The sequence below is a fragment of the Puntigrus tetrazona genome, chromosome 10 (assembly GCF_018831695.1).
Source record: "Puntigrus tetrazona isolate hp1 chromosome 10, ASM1883169v1, whole genome shotgun sequence".
Taxonomy (NCBI): Eukaryota; Metazoa; Chordata; class Actinopteri; order Cypriniformes; family Cyprinidae; genus Puntigrus; species Puntigrus tetrazona.
In genome coordinates, this window is record NC_056708.1 from 16146428 (window position 1) to 16169524 (window position 23097).

The 23097-nt window shown below is 38.1% G+C and overlaps 1 protein-coding gene across 2 annotated transcripts in view; it reads right to left on the minus strand.

Moving 5' to 3' along the window:
* Positions 1 to 8: 8 nt before the first annotated feature.
* Positions 9 to 23097, minus strand: part of LOC122352490 (lysine-specific demethylase 2B) — a 23379-nt gene continuing 290 nt past the window's right edge. The window contains exons 2-21 of one of the 2 annotated variants that reach the window (XM_043249898.1): positions 22556 to 22700; positions 21820 to 21898; positions 21685 to 21731; positions 20489 to 20667; positions 19714 to 19820; positions 16638 to 16731; positions 14976 to 15129; positions 14411 to 14526; positions 11278 to 11395; positions 10146 to 10513; positions 9501 to 9587; positions 4547 to 4798; positions 4311 to 4454; positions 4104 to 4190; positions 3693 to 3992; positions 2786 to 3603; positions 2253 to 2416; positions 1731 to 1892; positions 1343 to 1561; positions 9 to 1079 (exon numbers count right to left, since the gene is read on the minus strand). In XM_043249898.1, coding sequence (XP_043105833.1) covers positions 898 to 1079; positions 1343 to 1561; positions 1731 to 1892; positions 2253 to 2416; positions 2786 to 3603; positions 3693 to 3992; positions 4104 to 4190; positions 4311 to 4454; positions 4547 to 4798; positions 9501 to 9587; positions 10146 to 10513; positions 11278 to 11395; positions 14411 to 14526; positions 14976 to 15129; positions 16638 to 16731; positions 19714 to 19820; positions 20489 to 20667; positions 21685 to 21730 — 3597 coding nt within the window. In that variant the 5' untranslated portion in view covers position 21731; positions 21820 to 21898; positions 22556 to 22700 and the 3' untranslated portion in view covers positions 9 to 897. Of the gene's footprint in view, positions 1080 to 1342; positions 1562 to 1730; positions 1893 to 2252; positions 2417 to 2785; positions 3604 to 3692; positions 3993 to 4103; positions 4191 to 4310; positions 4455 to 4546; positions 4799 to 9500; positions 9588 to 10145; positions 10514 to 11277; positions 11396 to 14410; positions 14527 to 14975; positions 15130 to 16637; positions 16732 to 18625; positions 19155 to 19713; positions 19821 to 20488; positions 20668 to 21684; positions 21732 to 21819; positions 21899 to 22555; positions 22701 to 23097 lie in introns of those variants that run through there. The other variant, XM_043249899.1, reaches the window with a different exon arrangement.

Below are 23097 nucleotides of genomic sequence, written 5' to 3' on the forward strand. Positions count from 1 at the left end.
AAACAAAATTACTGGAAAAAATATCAGTATTTATTCAGGTCAAACAGTGCAAATACTTCTTTCCCCCAGATATATACATATTAAAGAAGCCCAGGTAAGTAATATGGAAAAGAGAATGTACCTGTAGAACATCTTATAACATTAGAAGACATTACATCTTAAATTAACATTACAAAAACATCTGCACAGTTACTATAGCTAGTATAGATAGGATCTGCTTTACTTCCTACTGCGTAGAAAAAAAAATAAACTTTGTACTGACTGAATACTGTCAATAAAGTCTATATATATATATATTTATATGAGTGCATTTAATACTGCACATAAAGTGTGAAATCCCTTCTGATACAAAAATTAACACTGCATGACGCTTAACGTTTGCATGGTAACGAAAAAAGCACATGCATTTTGAATTTTTCTTTTCCGAGAAAGAAAATAACAGTCGGTTTTTGTCACTGCAACACTGCACCGTGTGACTATAAAACCTCTTTTTCATATATATCTATATAACATTTATGCAAAATATATGAATAAACATGCCTTTCAACAGCATTTTAACGTTCGCACGCTCTGCTAGCCGTGCCTTGTAAACGTAAAAAACCAATAAAAGTTTGCCTTAGCAGCACAACATAAACAAATTGAAAACAATAAACAGGTCGAAAGGCTGAATTGGCCACCAGAGATGAATACATTTCTTCACTTGAGAGCTGTGATGTTGAGTTCAGGCATTTGCTTGGAGTGTGCCGTTTAGCAATATGCCGTTTTTCTCTTTGCTGGTTTTCTGTTGAGTGTGTTAGGCTCCACACATCCGGTGTTGAAAAAGCGTAGAAAATGGAGGGTTGAAATTGTTAGTTCCCTGGGTTCTAGGTCAAGTTATTGTCAGTGTGTCTTTGTTGACTAGCTCAGTTTGCTCAGTAGTTTTTCTTCAGTCAGTCTGAACTGCACGCTGACAGACATCTCTGCGATGAACTGCTCACAGCCCTCTTTGGTCACCTGTTTGCAGTACCGCAGGTCAATGTGACAAATGTTTCCGCACCGCTTGAAGTAGGTCAACGACAGGTCTGTAACTTTGTTACAAACTGTGGAGCAAAAGAAAATGAATTTAGAGCCAAAGCCACTCGTAATAATGACGCTTGATCTTAGTAGCAAGAGAAGGGTAGTGGCCTTGCATCGTGCATTTCAATAATATGCAATGCATAATACTGCAAGATAGCAATCTTATCAGATTAAGATGAGTTTGTGTATACACATGCAATGTATGCATGGGTGTTTTCCAGGCCACTCGACTGTCCGTTAGCATGTCTAACCTGTTATGTGAGGGTTTTAGTATTTCCTGCAATACCTGAAAGGTTGATGTGAGTAAGAGAGTCTCTGGTCGAGGTGCCGGCTGCTGTAAGGATATTCACACTCTGGTCGGTGATGTGGTTACAGTAACTAAGGTCCAATTGGGACAGTGAAGGCATGTGTTTTATCATCAGCTTGAGGGATGTATCCGTGATGTCCAGACCAGCTAGACAAAGATTCTCCACGTTTCTCAGTTTACTTCTACTGTCCAACTGACCTGAGAGACAGCAATATACATCTTTCACAATGAGTTTTACAACAGAAATGTAGCTGTACTACTAGCTGTGTTCACATGGGGGTGCTATGAATAGGCAAAATAAGGGATAAATGACTTCTAAATGGGTCAGAATTGAACATAAACAGCAATTATATTTATCATCCAGTACCTGGTCTGTTGTCTGTCGGTGGAGAGAGTAAGTCTCTTATCTGGTTGTCCTTGAGGCCCTCTACCCACTGCACATCTAAAGTTCTTAGCAAAGGACAACTGGATGTGCATAGTGCTGATACAGCTGCCCACGAACAGCCTGCCAGCAACAGAATCCTCAGACCTGCCAGGAAACCAACACATGCACGTATCAGACATGAGAGTGGAGTTTGCATACATCAGGGACGCCCAAACATGCTGTTGGAGATGTACTTTTAGTTCCGTTTCAACCCTGCTCCAAAGCACCTGTTTGCAATTATCAAATGTTCCTGCAGATATTTATTAACTGGTTTGTGCGTATTTAATTGCAACTAAACTTTACAGTAAAGGTAGATCTCTGGTAACAACAATGGGGTGTAGAGTACAAAGGCTATACCTTCAGGAGATACACTTTGTCAAAACAGTTGGAAGGGAATCCAGCTGTACAGTGAACTGAAATAAAAATGTTATACAAATTTAGGAGTAAGTAAAAGTGTGACTGTACCAGGTAATCTGTTGATTAGCCAGCTGAGCTGCTTCTTAGAGATGTTAGTCCAACTCAGGTCCAGGGAGACCGGCTGTCTGCGGATAATGCCGCTCAGCATGAGTGGAGTGATTGACTTGCACCGGTTCAGATTGATCTTGGTCCACAGTCTTTTATCACAACACCTAAAAACAGAGGACAGAAGATTTAACTTTACTGTGTCGAGTTTGGCACTTGTTTGGAATATACCTAACATGAAGGACCCAACCCTTAAGCATCTAAGCTGCTTAAAAGTCACAGTTGAAAGTCTCATTCCATTGAATCAAATACAATGCCGTGTTTTCATTAATCAGGACAATGGTCAAAGAAGTGGTTAAGCCGGAGAGCAAGTTAAAAAAAAAAAAACAATAAAACCTAAATCAATGGAGGTAAAGAATACTTATGTAGTATTGTTGGTATCTGTAGCGGTATAAAATAAATTCTATAGTAAAAATTAAACACTTAAAAGCGCAACATATTATGATGCTTTCTTTACTAATTATTGGAAGACGTACCATCTGTTCCAGGTCTTACAGACCCGCATGCAGACACAGAGGTCTTGGTGTGTGAGGTGGCTGAACACTGCCATCCACACCTCTCTCCGCATTACATGATTATTCCCGTCATCTAAGGGCAGCCCATCTGGAGGGGGGCTAATTGGAGGGGGGCGAATAACATGGCGCTCCATCTGAACACATTTTGGTGGAGAGCGACAAGGTGTTGGCCTAATGACTGGGGTAGGTGTAGTCCTGATCCAGTTAACCGGGACCTGCTCCCTGAAGGATCCGTTTAGTTCCCGCTTAGGTCCTAGCCAGTCTCTCAGATGGCTACTGCCATTCCTTAGTGGTTTTCTGTCTTCTCCATCACTGTCTGGTTCTGTCTTCATCGCTCTGCCATTTTGATGAGCCAGACAGTCCTCTGTCTTCTGGATCTCCTGATTGAGTTGTTTGCTTAATTCTTTGCTCAGTTCTTTGTTGGGCAGGCGAGGTTTGCGTTTGGTTTTTCGCTGGTTCCTCAACTGTGTATCGACACCCGGGTCACTGCTGGGCCCCGCCTGGGTAAGACCGCCCTGTGATTGGTCACCTCCCCATGCAGCAGAGGTCTTGTGCACAAGCTTCCCATTCTCGTCTCGTCTACTCTTCTCATTCATAGTCTCTTCTTCTTCCTCTTCTTCATCATCTCCATCCTCTTCTTCTGAGGGCACAAAACTGAAGGCTCTCCTCTCCAATTCTTGTCTGTTCTCCTCATCATACTCCTCATCATCCTCTCTTTCTGTCTTTATCTGTCCCAGGACAATAGAGGTTGAGAGATCTTCAGGCTTTGAGTGCTTCTTCTGTGGATTTAAAAGAGGGTCAAAATACATGCTTTGCAAAAATAATATTTCATCTCTTATTTGCTTTTACTTATTCATTGTCTTGCTACCTTTTTCTTGACATTGGAATCTGAGTCTGAGTCCTTTTCAAAGAGTTTTCTCTTCTTGCGGAGTGGGTTGTCCTCCAATTTGGAACGTGTCTTAAAGGCGTCTTCTGACTTGCAGATAGGATTGTCCTCTCGTTCTGTCATCTTTTTCATGACAGGTGAAACAGTAGAGGTGTAGGACTCTGTAGACATGTTTGATTCCGGCTCTTCCTTTACATCCCGGATCATTCGCTGGTCTTTGAGCAGAGAGCCAGGGAGATTAGAAGCGTACTTAAACCCTGGGCCTCTTTTTTGCTTTGTGACCAAAAAGTGGGAAAGAAAATAAGACAAGTTTATATCAATTACGTTGCATCATCACCATCTTCATACATTTTTTATTTTTTTAAGTACGTTAGATAGAATAGTGATGCTTACTTTCCCTGTCTTTCCAGCATGATTGCATTTCGGACACTCCCAGCAATTTGGCAACTCATCATTTACAACACCACCAGAATCCTTGTCCTGAAGAACAGAACACAATAAGTTTCTACTGAAAAAGAACAATAGACAGACAACATTGTATGTCTAAAATAAGACATTTGAAAGATTATTGATGCCATTATGGCTGATTAGGAAAACAACCTTCAAGCATCCTGGATGGAGGATCTCATTGCAGATAGAACACTCCATAAGCATCATGTTGAACTTGTCCTCCTCATTCTCTACTGTGTCTTCTTTCCCAGCCTCTCCGCACACCAGACACACAGCAGTATGAGGTAGAACAGGCTGCAAAACACAAAAAGAGTGGCTATTAGTTCCTCCAGATGTGCGATTCAGCAGATCAATGGTCAAATCTGATGGAGAGTACCCAAACTGACCGCTATGCACTGTCTCATGATACAGGACTGCTTCATGCGGCCTGGTCCACCAAACTTCTTCATGTCTTTGCAGAAGTGGCACTCTCCACACTCTTTGCGTGTGCATGCCTCGCACTTCCTGCAGCGTGTCCGTCTGCGCCGGGCACTAGATGAACCGCGACTGGATGAGAGCTTCACTCCTCCCGCTGTCGAGCCTGGAGCAGCCGATGGAGACGAGCCCATCTTTGTTTTTGGCCGATTAAGTGGCCGTGGCTGAAACATATAGAACCACAGAATTATTTATACAAGAGCCAAAAGAAAAAGGAGATGCAAGATTAAGCTTTTCTCAACCTGCTTTATATGTAGCATACTGAACATGTTTAGAAACCAGGACATGATGAACTTGATCTGTTTATGAGCTGCTTGCTGATTGTAACAGTAATGAAATGCAATGCCACATAGTCAAGGGAATGCAAACATAATGAACACAAACCTATCAACTTTCAGACCCCACACTCTGAGAGTGAGTTCATATGGTTCAGATTTAGTTGTATGCGCGGTTATTCAAATTGTTTATATGCCCTCGGGGCACTTTAAAGAAAAAAAACGGAGAATAGAACATGAGAATGCATTTTTACTACTCTGTGAATACCGATAAAATCTGCTTACAATGTCAGTCAAGTAAAGTTGGAGGACATTCCCAGTTGTTATTAACTCGAGTCAATTAAAGAACAATAAATCAGGATACAGCTGCAGGAACATGCACTAAACCAGCCAACGAATATTATTCCTCACAACATTTCTTGATAAATATAAACTGTGTTTCCTTAGAAACACAAATATTCCAACACTGATTTAGCCGTTATGCAACAGAGGGCAGCAGTAGCAGGAACGTCAGAATAAATGCATGTTTGTATTGCCATTTGATCTCCTTAATGTGAAGCACTTTACATTATTGATTCTGTTTCCTTTTTGATAGAGCTTTTATTTATCTTTTACACCAAAATGGCAACAGTGCATTTAGACTCTAAATCACAAATAAGCTTAATACATAAACACTTATAAACTCTAAAGTAAGTCAGAGGGAATTATTCTTCAAAGAGCTATATTCCACATCCCATGGGTTGCCATGTCCCCATTACATCAAGCAGAAGTCGTGCCTGTCCCAGCACCCACAACACGAGTTTCCTATGGCACCATGGGACCATGGGATGATTGATGAGAATGATTCTGGCCTCCACCCTCTTTATGAACCTTCATAATGGAGAGGAAAACACGAACAATCGCATTAGCCAGAGGGGGAAAGTGCAACCCGACCTCCTCAATAGGTACATTTCTTTTAAACAGCCTAAGTGGATTTCTCTGCCCATGAGAGCTCAGATTAGCTCTTCAATCAGAGTCAAAAGTCCTGTTTTCACAGAGCTTTGAATTTGATGCTTGTAGTAGGATTGATTTTTGCCTCACACAGTCTTTCTCTACAAAGCAGAAACTGCTGTTTCACAACATCTCAGATGTGATGTGTTATGAAACTGAGTTTGGAAGAAAACAGAAGCACAAATTCAAGCATGTGGTCAGCAGAGCCGGGGGAGAGAGAGAGAGACTGCCAGTGGGAAAAACATTCCAGACCAAATCTAATATCTCTTGTTAATGTGTTGGATGTCTTGAGTTTACGACTTTAAGAGCTGCTTTCAACCAGATTAAAGACAGGACCTTGAAAATTAAATAAAGTACCACCACCCAAAATGAAAGGTTCTAAGCAGAGGTATTTTTGCTGTTTCACTTTACAACGATATAATAGTGTAGAGGAATCAGGAAGTGGGAGAGAAGGGGTTGGATCAGGAAATGTCCTTGAGGATTCGAACTTGGGGTGCCCGTAACACAGCGTCGTTATATGTCAGTGCACTGCCCATTGGGCTACTGGTGCCAAATATGTTATTAGTTTTTCTGAAAACATTCATCTTTCGGATCTATTGGATATTGGCTAAAATAAACGCTTATTTAAATTTATTTACATTTAGTTTTATTTTGGTTTGGTGACAATGACGACAAAAATAAAAACGCTAGCTCCTTGTGGGTTTACTGCGTCACATTTTGGTATTTTGATATCAAATCAAAATGTTCTGAATAAATACAGATGTTCAGAGCAGATTTTAGAAGCCAAACAGAGGAGGCTTTAAGTCATATGACTGATTTCATTGTTAAAAACTTAATCTTTAACTTAATCTTATCCAAGTAGGAAAATGTTTCACTTCTCATTGTGAAACCAATAAGAACTTTGCAAGTATGTGTGTGTGCATATGCTTTGGTAGATTAATAGCATAAACAGCTTTGCTGGACATCGTTAGAGCAGCTTGCTGACAAGGGCAGAAATTAAAAGACAGCATTCATATAAAAACCGCTGCAGTGATGGAAGATCTCTAAGACAGGATTACTGTGGATATTAAGGGCAGACATGGATTTTGATGCTTGCTGTCTGGTATAGGTGTGTGTGTGTGTACAAAATAAATGCATATCCAAGGTAAACAAACACAAACAAGCTGACTCAAACATTGGTTTGTGATGCCATCATTAAATTAGATGTAATTGCCAAACTTGTTAAGAAATATTGCCAAATTAAAAATAATTATTCTGCAAAAACAACTGCAACATTCACAAATCACACCCAGCTGCAGGAACAATTGCAAATGTAATTGCTAGGGTGTGTAGATACACTTGATATTTAAAACTAAACTCACAAAACTGGATGAGGCAGATATCAGCAAAATAATGCCTTTTCACTAGGGTGACGAATATCACAAAAACATGCAAATGTTGCATGACCAGCAGCAATGGCAAAAAAAAACTGGATTAATTGCTAAAACAAAAAACTAGGAAGTCATTTAAGTTCGTAAATAATGTGTTTTAAGATAAAAGTGGCTAAATTGTGATTTACTGGCTGACATTACACTTTTTTTTTTTTTTTTTTTTTTTATACACAGTTCTCCAATGGTTCACTGATAGTTTTTCAAAGATGACCTGCGTAGAGGTCAACCCTCAAAAAGCATCCAAGACCAGATGTGTTGATGTAAGATCTGACTTCCTGAAAATGACATGTGATCCAGGATTAGCATAAATCTACATTTTCATAACTACAGGTCCAGGACTAAATATGTTCACAACAGGAACATGTCTGAACTGTTTTTACTCACGTTGGTTCTTTGTCCCACCCTTCCCCCATGCACTCATCTTGCAGGACCGGCTCAAAGAGGCCCTTGTTGGGCTGTGGCCAAAACAGTTAAAAATATCCTGGAAATTGAGGAAGTTGAAGAACACAATGATCTACACAGATATTTAAAACGAGTGGCGAAAGTAGAAAAAACAACAAAAAAAAACTGCAATCCTTTTACGAAAGCCACGGAGTTGTATTTCATCGTAATGACAGCATGATTAAATGATCATAATCTAGCAGCTGCATCTTTTCCTCAGTGGTGACAGCATTAGGGGTGAAATGCATTTGTGTGTTTTAAATTGAAAAGGAATACAAAAGGATTCACTGGAAGAGAATCAAGGATTCGCCCAACTGCAAACATAAAACAAGCGATGGGAGAGTCTCACGTGGGCAGCCACACAAACAGACATATGCAAAGTATTCAAAGAACCCACACGCCTTCGAAACCCTGCAGTGTGCATTACAACATCAACTGGGACTGTTAGAAAGCATTTGTAGCTGCCAACATAATATCGCAGCTTCCACAAATGAAGTGTCACTGCTTTCACTTTCATCTGGAACTCCTAAAAGTACCTAACAAAACCTTATAGCTTTAAGAAACGCTAGCTTGGGTTCACGTTTCACCATCCTGCTTCGATATTCAAGTTCAGGGAGCAAAATGGAAGAAATGTGACATCAAACGAGCACCGGGCTCAAAACTGAACTCGTGTGCTAGTCCTTTGCAGTTATCAGTGGCCACCATAAACATTTTTGACAGCTCTGACAGTTCCCTTATCACGTGTACTTCAGTTACACATGCAAAAACACACAAATAACAGCTGCATGCAACCTTCCGCATCTCCTTTTCTTAAATCTACTGACCCGCAGGTCCAGCTCAATGTTACTACCTGCTCAGCATCCGAGTTCTCATAATCCTCCTCGTCAGCGATCAGCGACATGGCCATGGCTCTTTGAGTCCTCTCAGCGTTTTGCTAACTGACATGGCTGCAGCTCCAGCTTGCTACTGGCTGAGAGACGGCACAGCCCTCCCTTCTGTTCCTTAGCCATCAGAGCACACAGGCTAGAGCAAGACATGCTCATCCATATGCAGCAGGGGGAGTTACAAGAAGTGGGAGGGGAGTGGAGAGCGGCAGAGCCAATGGGTGTGCAGTATGCAAAACAGGCTCGTCGCCAATACAGCTTGCACGCGGCCAATAGGAAGCGAGCATGCAGAACAGAAGGGATGCGTGTTCGAGCAGGGTCATGGGGTAAAGAAGAGAGGCCAGTTGGGGCAGTATAAGGACAGATGGTCTTTAATCACAAAAGACAGACACAATGGAGGATGAAAATTCAGCAGCTGGGCTTTTAGTCGTCGAGACAGTTTTAGTGTTGTGGAGTGGGGGGAGCACAAAAGCCAACATCCAATCGCGTGTGTCACTTTCAATAGGGAAATAAACTCAAAACAAGTCTATAAGTGTAGGTTTACGTGTGATTGGTCAGGTCTAATTTTGGGGTACTGGCAACACTTCCTTTGTGTCTGAAACCGATTCATTGTTCCAGTGAAATACTAGTGCAAAGTTCCGCTTTGCCTTTTTTAAAATGCATTGCTTCATATTTCCACAGAATTTGCCTCACAGCTATTTCAGTAGAACATAAAAATGGCATTTTAAACAAAAATCTTGTAAACATTGCAATATGTAAATCAAATCACTGACCTTAAAAATAGATTAAAGAATCTTGCTCTGCCACATTATAATGTTTCTAATCACTCTGCATATCCATTCATACCTTGCCTGTCTTCTTTGGCCAGCATACAATAGGAGAACCAGTAATGGCCAACTTTGGATTGTCATCTGCGTGTTCCTTTAATACAACCTGTTTAAGAAGCAGACAAAAAAAACTTAAAAAGATAAATATTTTTGGTAATAAAACCAAAAACCATTGCAAATAGTTTTGGTGCGAAATATAAATGCGAATACTTTATTATTTATAATACGATAATTTATAAAAATATATATATTTTAGAACATTTTAAATATTTAAAAGATTTTAAATGTTTAATTAGATTAACTGTCTACAAATAGGCCTGAAAATTGATATAAAACCAGATTCAGATTTGGTATAAAAGAAGAGGTGCATTGTTTTGTTTTAAAATCCTTTGCATGTTTTTAATGCCATGCACAATACTTTATGTCGTTCCAAACCTGTAAGACCTTTCTGACCCCGCACAGAAAGCAATGCAGCTACTGCCATGTCCAAGGCCCAGAAAGATAGTGAAGACAAACAATTCTTAATTTGAGTTCCAAAGATGAATGAAGGTCTTATGGGTTTGGAACAACATGATGGTGAGTAGCTAATTCATTAATTAACTTTCATTTTTAGAAGAACGATTTAAGTGTGCACCTCAGCGACAAGTGGAAAATGTATACAGACCTTCACATCATCTAGCAGTGCTTGTGGGTCCTCGATGCCCTCTGGAACACTTTTTTTTGTCTCTGGAAGGGATTCCAGCTTTTCCACCAAGGCCTTGAGTCCATTTAGTTCAAACTCTGTCAAGTGTGTCCATTTGCCGGAATGTTCCATTCCAGGTGAGCCAGACGGAGTCTTGGGACACTCAGAAGGCAGGGACTTGAAGCTGTCTTCAGAATCATTGGCCGGGGACTTGAAGGTCTGATAGGGAGGGACAGTGGAGGACGGCTGGGTCGTCCCCTCTGTCCTCTCCAACCGCATCTCACATGAGTCCTCCTCCATGTCCAGCCGAGGTGCAGAGACGAGACTCTCGGTTACAAGCTTGGGTTCAGCTAGATCATATCAGAAGAGAAAAGCTACTTGGATAACAACAAAAAATGATTGATTTTTCAGTCCTGTTCTTGCTAAAATTAAATTAATTTTCCTCACACTCCCACTTGCAACTTTTACCTTTTGTCCCAATCAAACCAACAGATAGAGTTCTATGCAGAGTTTTCAGTATTCTGTTTTCGCTATAGTGTCACAGGCTATTTTTTCCAAATCTCACACAATGCTTCTGACCTCATCATGTTGCATTTGTCACTTGAGTCAAATGGTGCTTTCCCTTGCTATCTAACCCTGTGCCTGTAAATGGTTACTTTTTCTCTGTGCAACAGACTAGCAACATTCTATACCTTAAAATGTCAAATACATTTAAGTAACTTTTTTCAGAAAAATATAATTTATGGGAATCCCACAAGTCATTTCTTACTCCCACTTCCCACACATACATTAGTATCTTCCCTCATACACAAGCGCTTGGCAATTTAAAACCCGTTCCACAATGACTCGTCATGCCTGGTTAGGACAGAAACTGCTATTCCGTTGCATAGAATTAAAAGACGTTCACTCTGACAATGATTCATTTGCAGGATGTCACCAAGTTGCTGTTCTTTTGGTTGCTTCACCATCTGCGCTTCCAGCAGTAGCTGCCTCATCACATTACTATACATTTGCACAATCTTGATCTTGGTGCGTCGCCAATGCTCTCCATTACTTGAAAATGACTTCTGGTTATGTTTATCATTGCATATTGCTCTCAGCTTAGCCAACTCACCAGCGTGGACGCGGAACTCCAGGCTGAGGTGCGAACGTCTGGTCAAGCAGTTCACGTACCTCTCCAACACATACCAGCACATCTCATAGAAGAAAGGGTAGCGGAATTTCGAGTGCACCTGAAACAGATATAAAATGAGTTAAAGAAACACTCTTTTTTATAAAAATAGGCCCATTCTATTCTATCAACTCTCCCAAAGTTGATAAGTTGAGTTTTACCATTTTTTAATCCATTTAGCCTATCTCCAGGTCTGGCGATAGTGCTTTTAGCATAGCTTAGCATACATCATTGAATGCAGAGATTAGAGATTCAACTAAAGAGCAAGCTGGGGACAATTTTTTTAGCAAGCTAGGATGGGCAAAAAAATTCAAAAAAATCCTCCAGTTAAAGAAAATTCTATTCCAACTGTATCACACATGGAGCTTTCTGTCTTTATACATAAAAATCGTACATTTGAAAACTGCACAATTGGAAATATATCTGTGCAATCTTAAACAGTTACATTTGTCTATGTTTTTACTCAATGCATTATTGTTATGCTTCTTTTCTGCTGTATAATTTCTATGTTTACTGCATACTTTGCACTTTCCTCTGCACTGGAAGCTCCCGTCACCAAGTCAAATTCCTTGTTTGTGTAAACGTACTTGGTAATAAAGCTCTTTCTGACTTCTGACGGTATAAAACCAGTGGACTGCTAATAATAAACGTTCTGTGAAACTAATGAACAGCAGCTTTTAGTCTGTCACAAATGAAGTAAACACTAAAAATAAGACGTACAGTAGTGATATCTCACATAGTTTTTTCTCTTTAAACACAGGAGCGTTTTGACTGTTGCGCTCACGTTGGTTGCGGCGCTTTTCAATAACGCCGCTTATAGATAAGTTAAAAGAAGTATTTATGTCCAAAATTGGGTTTGCTAGATTAAAAAAGAAATTGTTGCAATACATTAAATTTCTCCCACGGTGCATGTAGATATAAATAGCTCATTAAATAATATATTACGTATATTATATTGCATTTCTGTCAACAGATCCTCCTAAATATTACACACTGCACCTTTAACACTATTACTAATGGACATTTATAGTAAATTATTGATTTTGGTTTTATACTTCTTATTTGTTTTTTGTAGTAGTAATGTATTTTTATTAATTGCACAATATTTTCGGACGGATATCGGAATCGGCCGATATGTGCTTTAAATGGAAATACTGGCATCGGCCCGATTTGAAAAGTTATGCCAATATGTCTAACAAAATATTATTAATAGTACACCAAAATGTTTAATTATTAATATTTTGGTATGGTATGTACCTGTTGATTGATGTAATTAATCCGATTTTATTTGATAATAACACTAAGCCATTTTGTGATTACCTTTTACAAATTTATCAAATGTTAAGATTTCCAATTGTATAAAATAACCATACGTTAATATATAATGAATGAGCGCACTATAAATTGGCATTAAACTACAGTTAAAATTGCTGTTCGTTGTTAGCCAAAGCATTAACTAATGTTAAGAAATTAAGCTTTATTAAACAGTTTTACCCAAACCCTACATAATACAGCTGGTTTCATAATAGCTGGCTCTTGCCGTATGAGAAAAACGGCAACATGACTAAGATGCTTCTCATGCACATATCTTTCCATTCCGGCTCCTCTCCAGGGAGAAAACTCACATTCTCAGAGTTATGGAGGGCTTGTGCTCTCATTCCCTCATACCTCCTTCAGCCAGTGCTAAATTTAGAGCACTGCAATAATGCAGCCCCTGGAACAACACAGCCAGTGCCACGATCCGTCTTCTTCTCTGCCTGCTCTGTCTAGCAAATATAAAAATAGCCCGGCCCACCGGCTCTAAGCCCTGCAGAGACATCAAAGTCTCCAAGAGGTTCTGCTGGCAGAAAGTGAGCGGCTGTAACTGGTTTGTCACTGTGAAATGTCACAACACATCAAAGGTGTCCAGTCTTTCAACCGTCGGCAGATGAGCCAATCAGAAGTGAGAGGATCTTGTTTTAGGCTCAGTCCTCTCAAATATATGCACACTCTGACCTTTCCTGTCATTGATTTTGGCCGTTATTTATTAGTGTTTTCGAATGATTAATCAAAATCTAAAATATACGTTTTTGTTAAGAATACAAAAAATTTTTTTTAAATTATTAATCGATTGATCATTTGTAAGCACCAATATTTATACACTATGAAAGTATTTGTTAATATTTTGCTTTTATTTTTATATTTTCAGTTTTCATTTTAGCTTTGTACTTTTGTCATGTTAATTACATTTTTATTTAGAATTTCTATATAGCTTTAATATGTTATTTTTTATTTTTTTTAGGTTTCACTAATTTTTGTACTTCAACTTAAACATTTCAGTTAGTTGCAAAGGCAATTATTTATAATATATATGTAATATTTAATAAGTACATATTCTTTCAGCTTTATTTGAATAACCAAAAGTGATTTTAGTGCAATGACAACATTGATTATGGAAAGGTTCTGGTGTTACTTGTAATTAGATTATATTACAATACATTATATAATACTCATAAAGTACATTTTACATACTAGTTACATTTTATTGATTACATATTATGAGTATATTACAAACATGTTGAAATGCTAATTATTTCTTATTTACATTTAATGCAGTGATTCCCAAACTTTTCACCCTGATATTTTAAGGTCATAAGTTATAGTATTAAGTATGACATTGACATTTAGCTTTTAATTAAACCCCTGCAGTTTCCTTACAAACCTCGGTTTGGGAAACTGTGATGCAACGTTTTTAAATGCACTTCATGTTGTTAAGAAAATATATTACATTTGTTGTTATTTCTCTGCATTTTCATATCAATATGGTACAAGATTATGTTAACAACTGGTGTAATAAACAAGTTAGGTCAAAAGTAATCAAAAAGTAGTCTGTATTAATCTATTACATTGCACATTTTCTGACTACAACTTTTGTCACATAATTTGGAATCAGTAACAAATTTGTGAGTAATCCCGCACTGTTTACAGTATATTCATAAATATAATAAATAAAAACTTCTGAAAGATGCACACTGATTAGAAAAGCATCAAATAATCAAACGGTCTATATTTTTTTTTAGATAAATAAATCCTTTACCTTTGTTCTGTCCTCAATTTCGTAGACGGTGAGCTGCATGGGAATGTTGAAACTGTGTAAAATATTCCCGCCAAACACCAGGGTGTCTTCTGGAGTGTAGACGGCATGGATCCAACCTACGCACACCAGAACAAAAACGTGAACGCTCAATTCTGCATGTTATCACTAAAGTCCCAATGCAATTATCAAAATCCCGACGCAGGTACAAATGACATTTCAGAGCTTCAGTGGTATAATTACTTAAATCTGTCCGCTCCTCGCAGAAAGCTATTGTATGACTTTCTAAACCTAGGAAGACAGCACAAATTTCATTGGGATGGCTTCTACTGTCCTTATTGGACATTAGAGATCGATGGTCATAATCAATGACCAAGAGATGTTGTTGTATTGAAAAGGAGCTTCATCAGAATTTGTGTTTCACAGAAAACAGCACGAAGGTGATCGAACAGCTTCAGAAATCACATTTACAATGCAGTATTTGGCAAACACTTTAATCCAAAGCGGCTTTCGTTGGTGTCCTCCTCTTCCGTTCTTCACTATTATGCACTCAAGTTCAGTGCGTCACCTGAAGGGATGAAGAAGGTGTAGCCCTGTTTCAGCTCCACTCGCTGGCAGCCGTCTGAACGGTCACCCAGGAAGATATCGCTCTGTTTGCCTGACAGCACCCAGTCCTCGTACAGAGACAGATTGTTTGGGCTTGGGGGAATCAGCCAGAAGACCTGGAGAACGTACGAGAGAGCAATGCAGGTGTGATTCTAAACGGGGATATGATTTTTCTTCTTTAAAATGAATAATCCACAAACTCGCGTCAGCATTATGCCTTTTTGTGCAAGTTATTCATCTCTTCCATTTATTCACGAGCAGACAGCGTGGTTCAAAAATCTGACCCAAATGTTTTCACATACATCAAGAAATAAATAAAAGTTTTAGGACAATAAACATTACCGTAAAAACAACAAATGAGACAAACTTATGATTATTAAATGAAAAAAAAAAATCATAAGATCATGAGAACATTTTAGGATTTCTAAAAACATCGTAACATAAAATGAATCATGCTTGACTATTAGTGCTTGACTACTATAATCTTTTTTTTGCCAATTTTGAATGGTTACTAATAATATTTGCTAATACTAAAATGTGGGCAACGCTTTATAATAACATTGCTTAGTTAACCTTAGTTAATGCATTACCTAAAAATGAGCGATACATCTGTTACAGTATTTATGAGTATGTGTTAATATGTTCATTGTTAGTAGTAGTAATAATAATAATAATATAATAATATCTTTACTTGCCCCTTCACAGGGCAATTTATGGAGCATTAACCTTCAGACAATGTGTAGAAGACATCATGGCAAACACAACAAAACCTGGGCATCAACAGTACACCATTATATATATATATATATATATATATATATATATATATATATATATATATATATATATATATATATATATATATATATATATATATATATATATATATAATCCAAACAGACCCCACATATTGTCTGCCGTTCAAATTCTGCGTTTTTTTAAAAAAGAAAAAAAATTAAAACTAAATTGGTCAAGAACTTCCTAAGAACATTTTTCATCACACAGAGCAGACATGCCCAACTACACAGAGCCTGTAATCTTCTGGATTGTTCATGTTCATAAAATAATATTCACAAAACCCAAAGTTTTGATTTTGAAAGTGTTGCGACTAACATGAACATACTAACATGTTTGAAATTGTCAGAGAATTACACTAACGGTCAAACATTTGGACTCCGCCGTATATTGTATGACTAAAATGTGAGTTACTAAGCTCATGACCTTGCAATTTCTTTGCAAGTGAAATAGGTCAATTTCTCTGGTGAAAGCAGAAGGATTGCATAATGGGGATAAACTCCTACAACTCTTCCTAGAAGTTCCTTTAGTCATACATGTGTCACTCCCTTCTTTCATGCACACGCCAGCACTCTTGTTTGACCTTTCTGAGCAGATATTATTTGATACTCTCCAACAAACACACACACACACAAGCACCATTTCTGCTGACGCGGCAGCCCCAGCGGCGATGCAACAATGCAAACAGGGAAGAGATTCATTTACAGGGCCTCCAGATACCTGATCTTCACAGATCACAAGCAAAGTCAATCCTGCACAAAATCGTTATTGTATTGAAAGTAATAGCATAAACAAACCGCCACAGTAATAGTAAAAGGACAACACTTACCTTTCTTCCTTTGAAGACGTGGTACCATACCGATGTGCCGCCAAAGTCGATGTGGAAGTCAGTGAAACAGCCTTTTACGCTCATCAGACAGTATCTAGAGAAAAAGAGAAACGGGGAAAGTACAAGGGTGATTCGCAACATCTGCATAAATAAAGAAGAGCGATAAATCCCTAATGCGGTTTATAAGTCCTCACCAAAAAAACGGCTGTCTTTGCAACTGGGAGTAACCACACCAGGAATGTCCGACTCCCAACTCGAAATTAATATTTCCTTCAAAACCATATACAGTGGAATTTCCCCTTCTCAATCAGCAGCATTATCAAAGCACAGCGCGACGTTGTGACTTCAAAAAAAACAGTTTGAGCTATAAATTAAAGCTAAATTTCTCTCTCGAAACACACAGAGCGATAGTCACGGACGCGGTTGGTTAGTTTCAGATAAAACCGTCTCAGCAGCAGAACGGGCATTGGGAGCTATTTGCGGCTTATGCATTTGTCATCCGCTGCGTTTAGCAAGGAGCGAAATTAATCACACCCCAAACTGCCTCGGCGTCTGGTTAAAATCTGCCCCGCCGAGCCGCGAGAAGAAGAAGGAAGAGGAGAAATCAGTTAGCTCTAATGAGCAAAAGGCACCGCTCACCGCAGGGCATCGTGAACTAAAAAATGATTAGGCATCAATTTAGGCGCAAACGCAGATGGTTGAGGGCCTGAGAAATGAGACTACTAAATTTAGAGCCGCCGAAGTATGGATCCCACGACGGTTAGACGTGTAACTGACAGGTTAATCAGTACGGACGGCTATCTTCGCCCATCAGACTGTGCCAACTTACGTTCTCGCGGTGTAAATGTCAGATGATGTCACTGGGGATGACATCATCTGTTACAGCATCAACAAACAAGCACGTTGAGCGCTTGGATCCAGATGTTTTCCATGATACAGACGAGGCAAAAGCACTCATTGACTGCAGGCTGCAGAAGGTAACACTAGGATCATACCTTGCAACCTGAACCCGCAGAGGTTACATCCTATAACTGGAGCTCTTAGATCAAAGGTTATGAATAAATAATCACTGACTACATAGTACCTGCACAAAAGACTAATAATGCAATCTAGCCATTTTTTTTAATCATTTGAAGTGATTTATAATATTTGATAAAACCAAACGTAATATTGAAACATTTTTGTATATATGTATACACACACACACACACTTAAAATGTATTACATTTAACATTTAATTTAAGCTTTGTTTTTAAATGTAATATAAAAATGACCATGTGAAATATTAATAGAATGTTAATATTAATAAAAGTATTTTTATTAAATATTATTTAAATATGTTAAATGTAACATTTTATTTTGAAAAATGACCCCATGTGGACCATATTTTAATTAAAAACAACAATTTAAATCAAATCAACAAAACTAAAATATTTGTTTTATATTATACCTAAAAATAATGTATATTATTAATATAAAAAGGTACCCCATGGGAAACAAATATAATATACATCATATTTAAATCTGACTATTTATGGTTGTTCAAATCTCCTCTTATTTTTGTGCAGAATTGCATTTTCAAGATACTCGAGCAGCGTTTCACATTCTATAATGGCACCAAAGCAATGCGAAATGCGATCGATAATTCTGCTATATGAACACAGATATCTCAAACAGCGTATTTAGTAACTAAAACATCCCGTGTCATCCATCCCACAGAGCAGTCAGCGAGGGGCATGACGCACCAAAGCAGCCAAAACAAAACTATAACCTTGATGTGATCAAACACGCCGAGGGAGCTTTTCGAATTTCAGACTACACACGCAACCCATTTATTACAACAGACCGCATAACCATAACCGGAATGACCGCAAATTATCGGTCACCCTTCCATAAAGTTGAGCGAACTGTTCCCAACCCTAACGGGACCTCTTAAGGATTGTTTACATTATCTTCCCACAGTTTGCAATGAAATAAAACGCACGTACCCGGTAGATGTTCATCTCCATTTGAGGCACTTCGCCATTCTGACATCTGATTTAAAAGAACAAAACTGACTTTCAGAACAGAGTTCTTCCTTTATACAAGAGCTCAATGAATACAGAGAGTCGGGAGGAGGGAGTCAAAGGGAAAGTGAGATAAAGAGAGCGAGTGTGGGCTTTCCTGTGCAGGAAATGCTCCTATGCTGTGCTCTGATTGGCTGAGGAGGATTCATTGGGATACTGCAGCGGCCCGTGAAGATCCGCCTCTTCTCCGCATTAGAAGTGTGCTGCCTAGCAACCTGATGGAGTCACAGCCAGCTGCGGGCCAAAGAAATGCGCAGCATGCGCCGAGGAGCGAAGCAAGGGACTGTGGGAAATGAGCAGACCTCATCTTCGACTAACGCCGTTTTCAGATTGACTCAACAAGCTTTGGGCTGTGTCTGAAAGCCCAAAAAAAAGCTTAACCTTGCTACTACTACTACGCGGGCGTTGAAATATTGCGCGTAACTTTTCAATAAAAATTGAAAAGAGTCACATCTAAGCTTTCTTCACCAGATCTTTATTGCTATTTACAGAGCCTTGATTTCTTGGGACACACTCGGGAAAAACAGGAGAAAAGAAATGACCCTTTGTCACAAGTCAGTGGTTCTCGGTGGTTGTTATAGTTGGATAAACTTCTATAGTAGTGAACAGAAATTACTATAAATATAATTTTAGCATTTCCTTTCGCTCTAATACTATCACACAATAATAATAATAATAATAATAATAATAATAATAATAATAATAATAATAAATGTTGTTTACTGTGCAAAAGACCAAAAAAAAAAATATTGAGAAAGATGTCAAATTTGCCATCCCTCCCTGAGAATCTATTAGTAACACCCACACAGCGGCATTAAGCAGTGTTTAACTGTACTTTAATGGCAAGATAATATAACACAAAATATAGGTACATAAATAAATGCATATTTATGTTATTTATTTAAACTCCTAGATGGTTTGAAATGGTTACAACTGTGAAAAGGCAGCACAGCGGTCTTTGAAAAAGGTCCCCTCCTAATTGTTTCCCAAAATAAAATAAAATAAATTACCTCTGAACTTTGGGATACTTCATCTCAGACATGACATTTGTGGCTTCGGTTTGTTTCTGTTTAAGATGCCGCGGCCACATATTGTCCACCCAATCCACCAGATCCACCTAAAGACAATCAGAAATACACTGAACGAAGAGACAGCATTAAAACAAGAAGGAGACTAAGGAAGGTTTTTTTTTAAATGCTTCACAACTGGATTTAATTGAGGCATTAATTGCAATTCCTAACTTTAAAACATTAATATTAACGGTTGCTCTTTGCATGTAACAATATCAGCAGAACATGCAGAGTTATTTTAGGGGTTTTTTTTTTAAATGTTTATATTAATTTTCATATTTATTTTTAAATATATAGTAATTGCGTTATGTGCTCCTGTTATTTTTATTAGTTCAGTAGAGAAATATTGACTTGGAATCGAACCAAAAATAAGGCTTTCGGGGAGTGTGTGTATTTTATTGAGTTTTTTCACAAATTCATCAAACAAGCATTACTTTCAAAGGAGAGTTAACTTTGGGGGGGTTGTTTGACGATTTATTGCAAACAAATTACCCCCCAAAAAAATTAATAAGATTGAAATGCACGTGGAAATATCATTGCTTGATATTACCAATTCATTACTGGTATCCGTGCTCTCATCTGCTCAATTACATTCACACTTACTGACACACGTAGCACTCATAAGTAAGATTTGCTTTAACGGTGTCGTTTTAAACCGTTTAAATGGATTTAAATGGCAGCTGTGTGAATGTTAAAGAGCACCAAACGAACTTACCACAGTGGGTCTCTTGATCAAATTCTCCAGTTTGGTGTGACTGAACTCCAGGCTGATGACGTTGAACAGCTTGTCACGTTCGTCCTCGGGCGTCTCGTAGTAGCGGACGAACTGCGCCATGCTCATCTCGGAGCCCTTCTGTGTGCTGACGTCCATCACGTCAACAGCCCGCCTGCTGCCTGGACGTCCACCCAGAAACAAACACTTTTGGGCCACTCCTCTCCATTAGGACAGGTTGTTTTTTAATAAATCGTTCTATTAAATGGTGTTTCTGAATAAAGATTAATTATACCGGTAATGCATTAAGGAACCAGCGTAATGCATTAAACAGCTTGCTTATTTGTTTCCTGCAATTCTGAAGAAAACTAAAAAGTTGCGAGATGTAAACTCAGACCTTTTTGTCAAATCTGACATTTAAAAAAAAATTAAAAATCTGATAAAAAAAAAATAATAATAATAATTATCTTCTTTGTGTTTTTATTTCATGGCAGAACTGACTTTCAAAGTTAGATGATTTAAAATAATTATAAAAATAAAGTTTTTTAGAGTTGTAGTTGCATGGTATCATCACTAGAGGGCGTAAAGGTTCTTTTTAATTGTATTTTCTGAGCAGGTCTTGCTGTGAAGTTATACAAACAGAGTTTAAACGTTTTGGATTTAACTCGAACCTTTATCTTCAAGACTGCTCAGCCAATAAATACTCATTACTGTTTCTGTATTAGGATTAAATCACACAGAGATAATTAAAGTTATTTACCAGCAACATAAATTAATGTGCAGGCCATAAATCTGTCAATAAACATGAGGAGCATAAGGTTTATGCTCTTGCTCAACACCGATAAGGAGTAAGATGGACTGTATATATAAAACAACATTAAATTGATCAGCTAGAAAAACAAATGCATATGTACTCTTCATAATACCAGCACACACGTGTTTCGTAATACAGCTGCAGAACATTGTCCTGTTCCCGCATTATGCAAGGCTTGATTAGATACTGGCAATATAAAAGTGAGAAAGCACAATAAAAGTCCCAAACAAAGAAAATTAAAACATTGTATGCATCTTTAGTTTTAGTTAAGTTATTTTACTGCTCTCTGACTGAATACAGTCACTTTTGAACGTTCATTTAAAAATTGAGAGATTAAAAAAAAAAAAATTATAAATAATAATAATAATAATAATAGTGTACTTACCAACCAAATTCTTGATTTCACTTACAGTAAATTCTGGCTCAGGCATGCTGTAGTACATTAAACAATTCAGATGAGATATTCAAAATGTAAAATGTATAGAAATGTGTGAAAATAAACAGTTTAATTTGCTCTTACCTAATTCCCAGTCCATCTTTGGCTTTAAATACGAGAGGAGTTCAGAGTGCCTCTCTTTGAACATATTCATAAGTAAAATCTAGGATGGTAAAAAAGTTAAGACCGTGTTTAAAATCAAATCCGTTCAGATTTAATTTAAAAAAAAAAAAAAAAAAAAAAAAAAAAAAAAGCATGTAGAGGTGTTTCACATAAAGGCAACGCAGCCAAGATTTAAAATACAATTTTTGTCTTTAATTGTCAAAACTAGTCCATTAACAAATGCAATTTTAATTTTGCAAATTAATTTGATTTATATACATATATATATATATATATAAAAAGGACTTAAATATGATTTTGTTTAAAAGTGTGCAGCTTTATTGCTAAACAGATGGTTCACCCCAAAATGTATATTGTGCCAAACCTGTATGAGTTTCTTTCTTCTGCTTAAGACAGAAGATGATGTTCTGGAGCGTGTGGGTAACCCATTGGTGCCCATTGATTTCTATACTATTTAGGCTACTAACATTTTATACTACAATCTTTCATGTTCAACGGAGCAAAAAAACTCATGCAAGTCTGATGCAACTTGAGGGTGACTGAATAGTGACAGAATCTTAATTTTTAACCATTTAACATCAAATTATAAACAGCACGACTTATATTTGCAGGTGCAGGTGCCAACAGGAGAACAGAAACCCCGGTGTTTAAGAATGCAATAAATGCAATTTAGCAATAAGCACGCATAAAAAAGTACCTTTTCCCTCCATATACCGAACAAATTCGCCGTTGTACGAATTGCTCTCAAGTTTGTCCTCCACGCTGAAGCCCCTGATGTTGGTGATTTCCTCCACATCTGACAAGTCCTCGTTCTCATCGTACATCCTTCTGCAGATCGAGCGCTGGACGAAAACAACACATGATGAAGATGACGATGAAGAAGAAGAAGAGAAGAAGAAAAACCTGCCTCTCGTTCTGTGCTCGGACACGAGATACAAGGCTGGGCTGGTGTGTCGTATCAGTTGCACGAATGTCAGACTCCGTGATTAACACCCAGGCCTTAATCGTCGACCATCTTACAGCTGTTATATAATTAATACATGTCAAATCAGCGCGAACGAGTCCAACTTCCCGATGAATATTAGACACGCGAGGGTCGCGGGGCAACAATGTGTGCGGTTTCGCACGAGCGTCTCTATACGGAGCGTCTCGCTCTCTTTTGTAATATTATGAAACGCGCGTCCTTTCCTGTTTACCGTCACGAGCGTATTGCATTTAAGCTGTTAACGCGGCGTACGT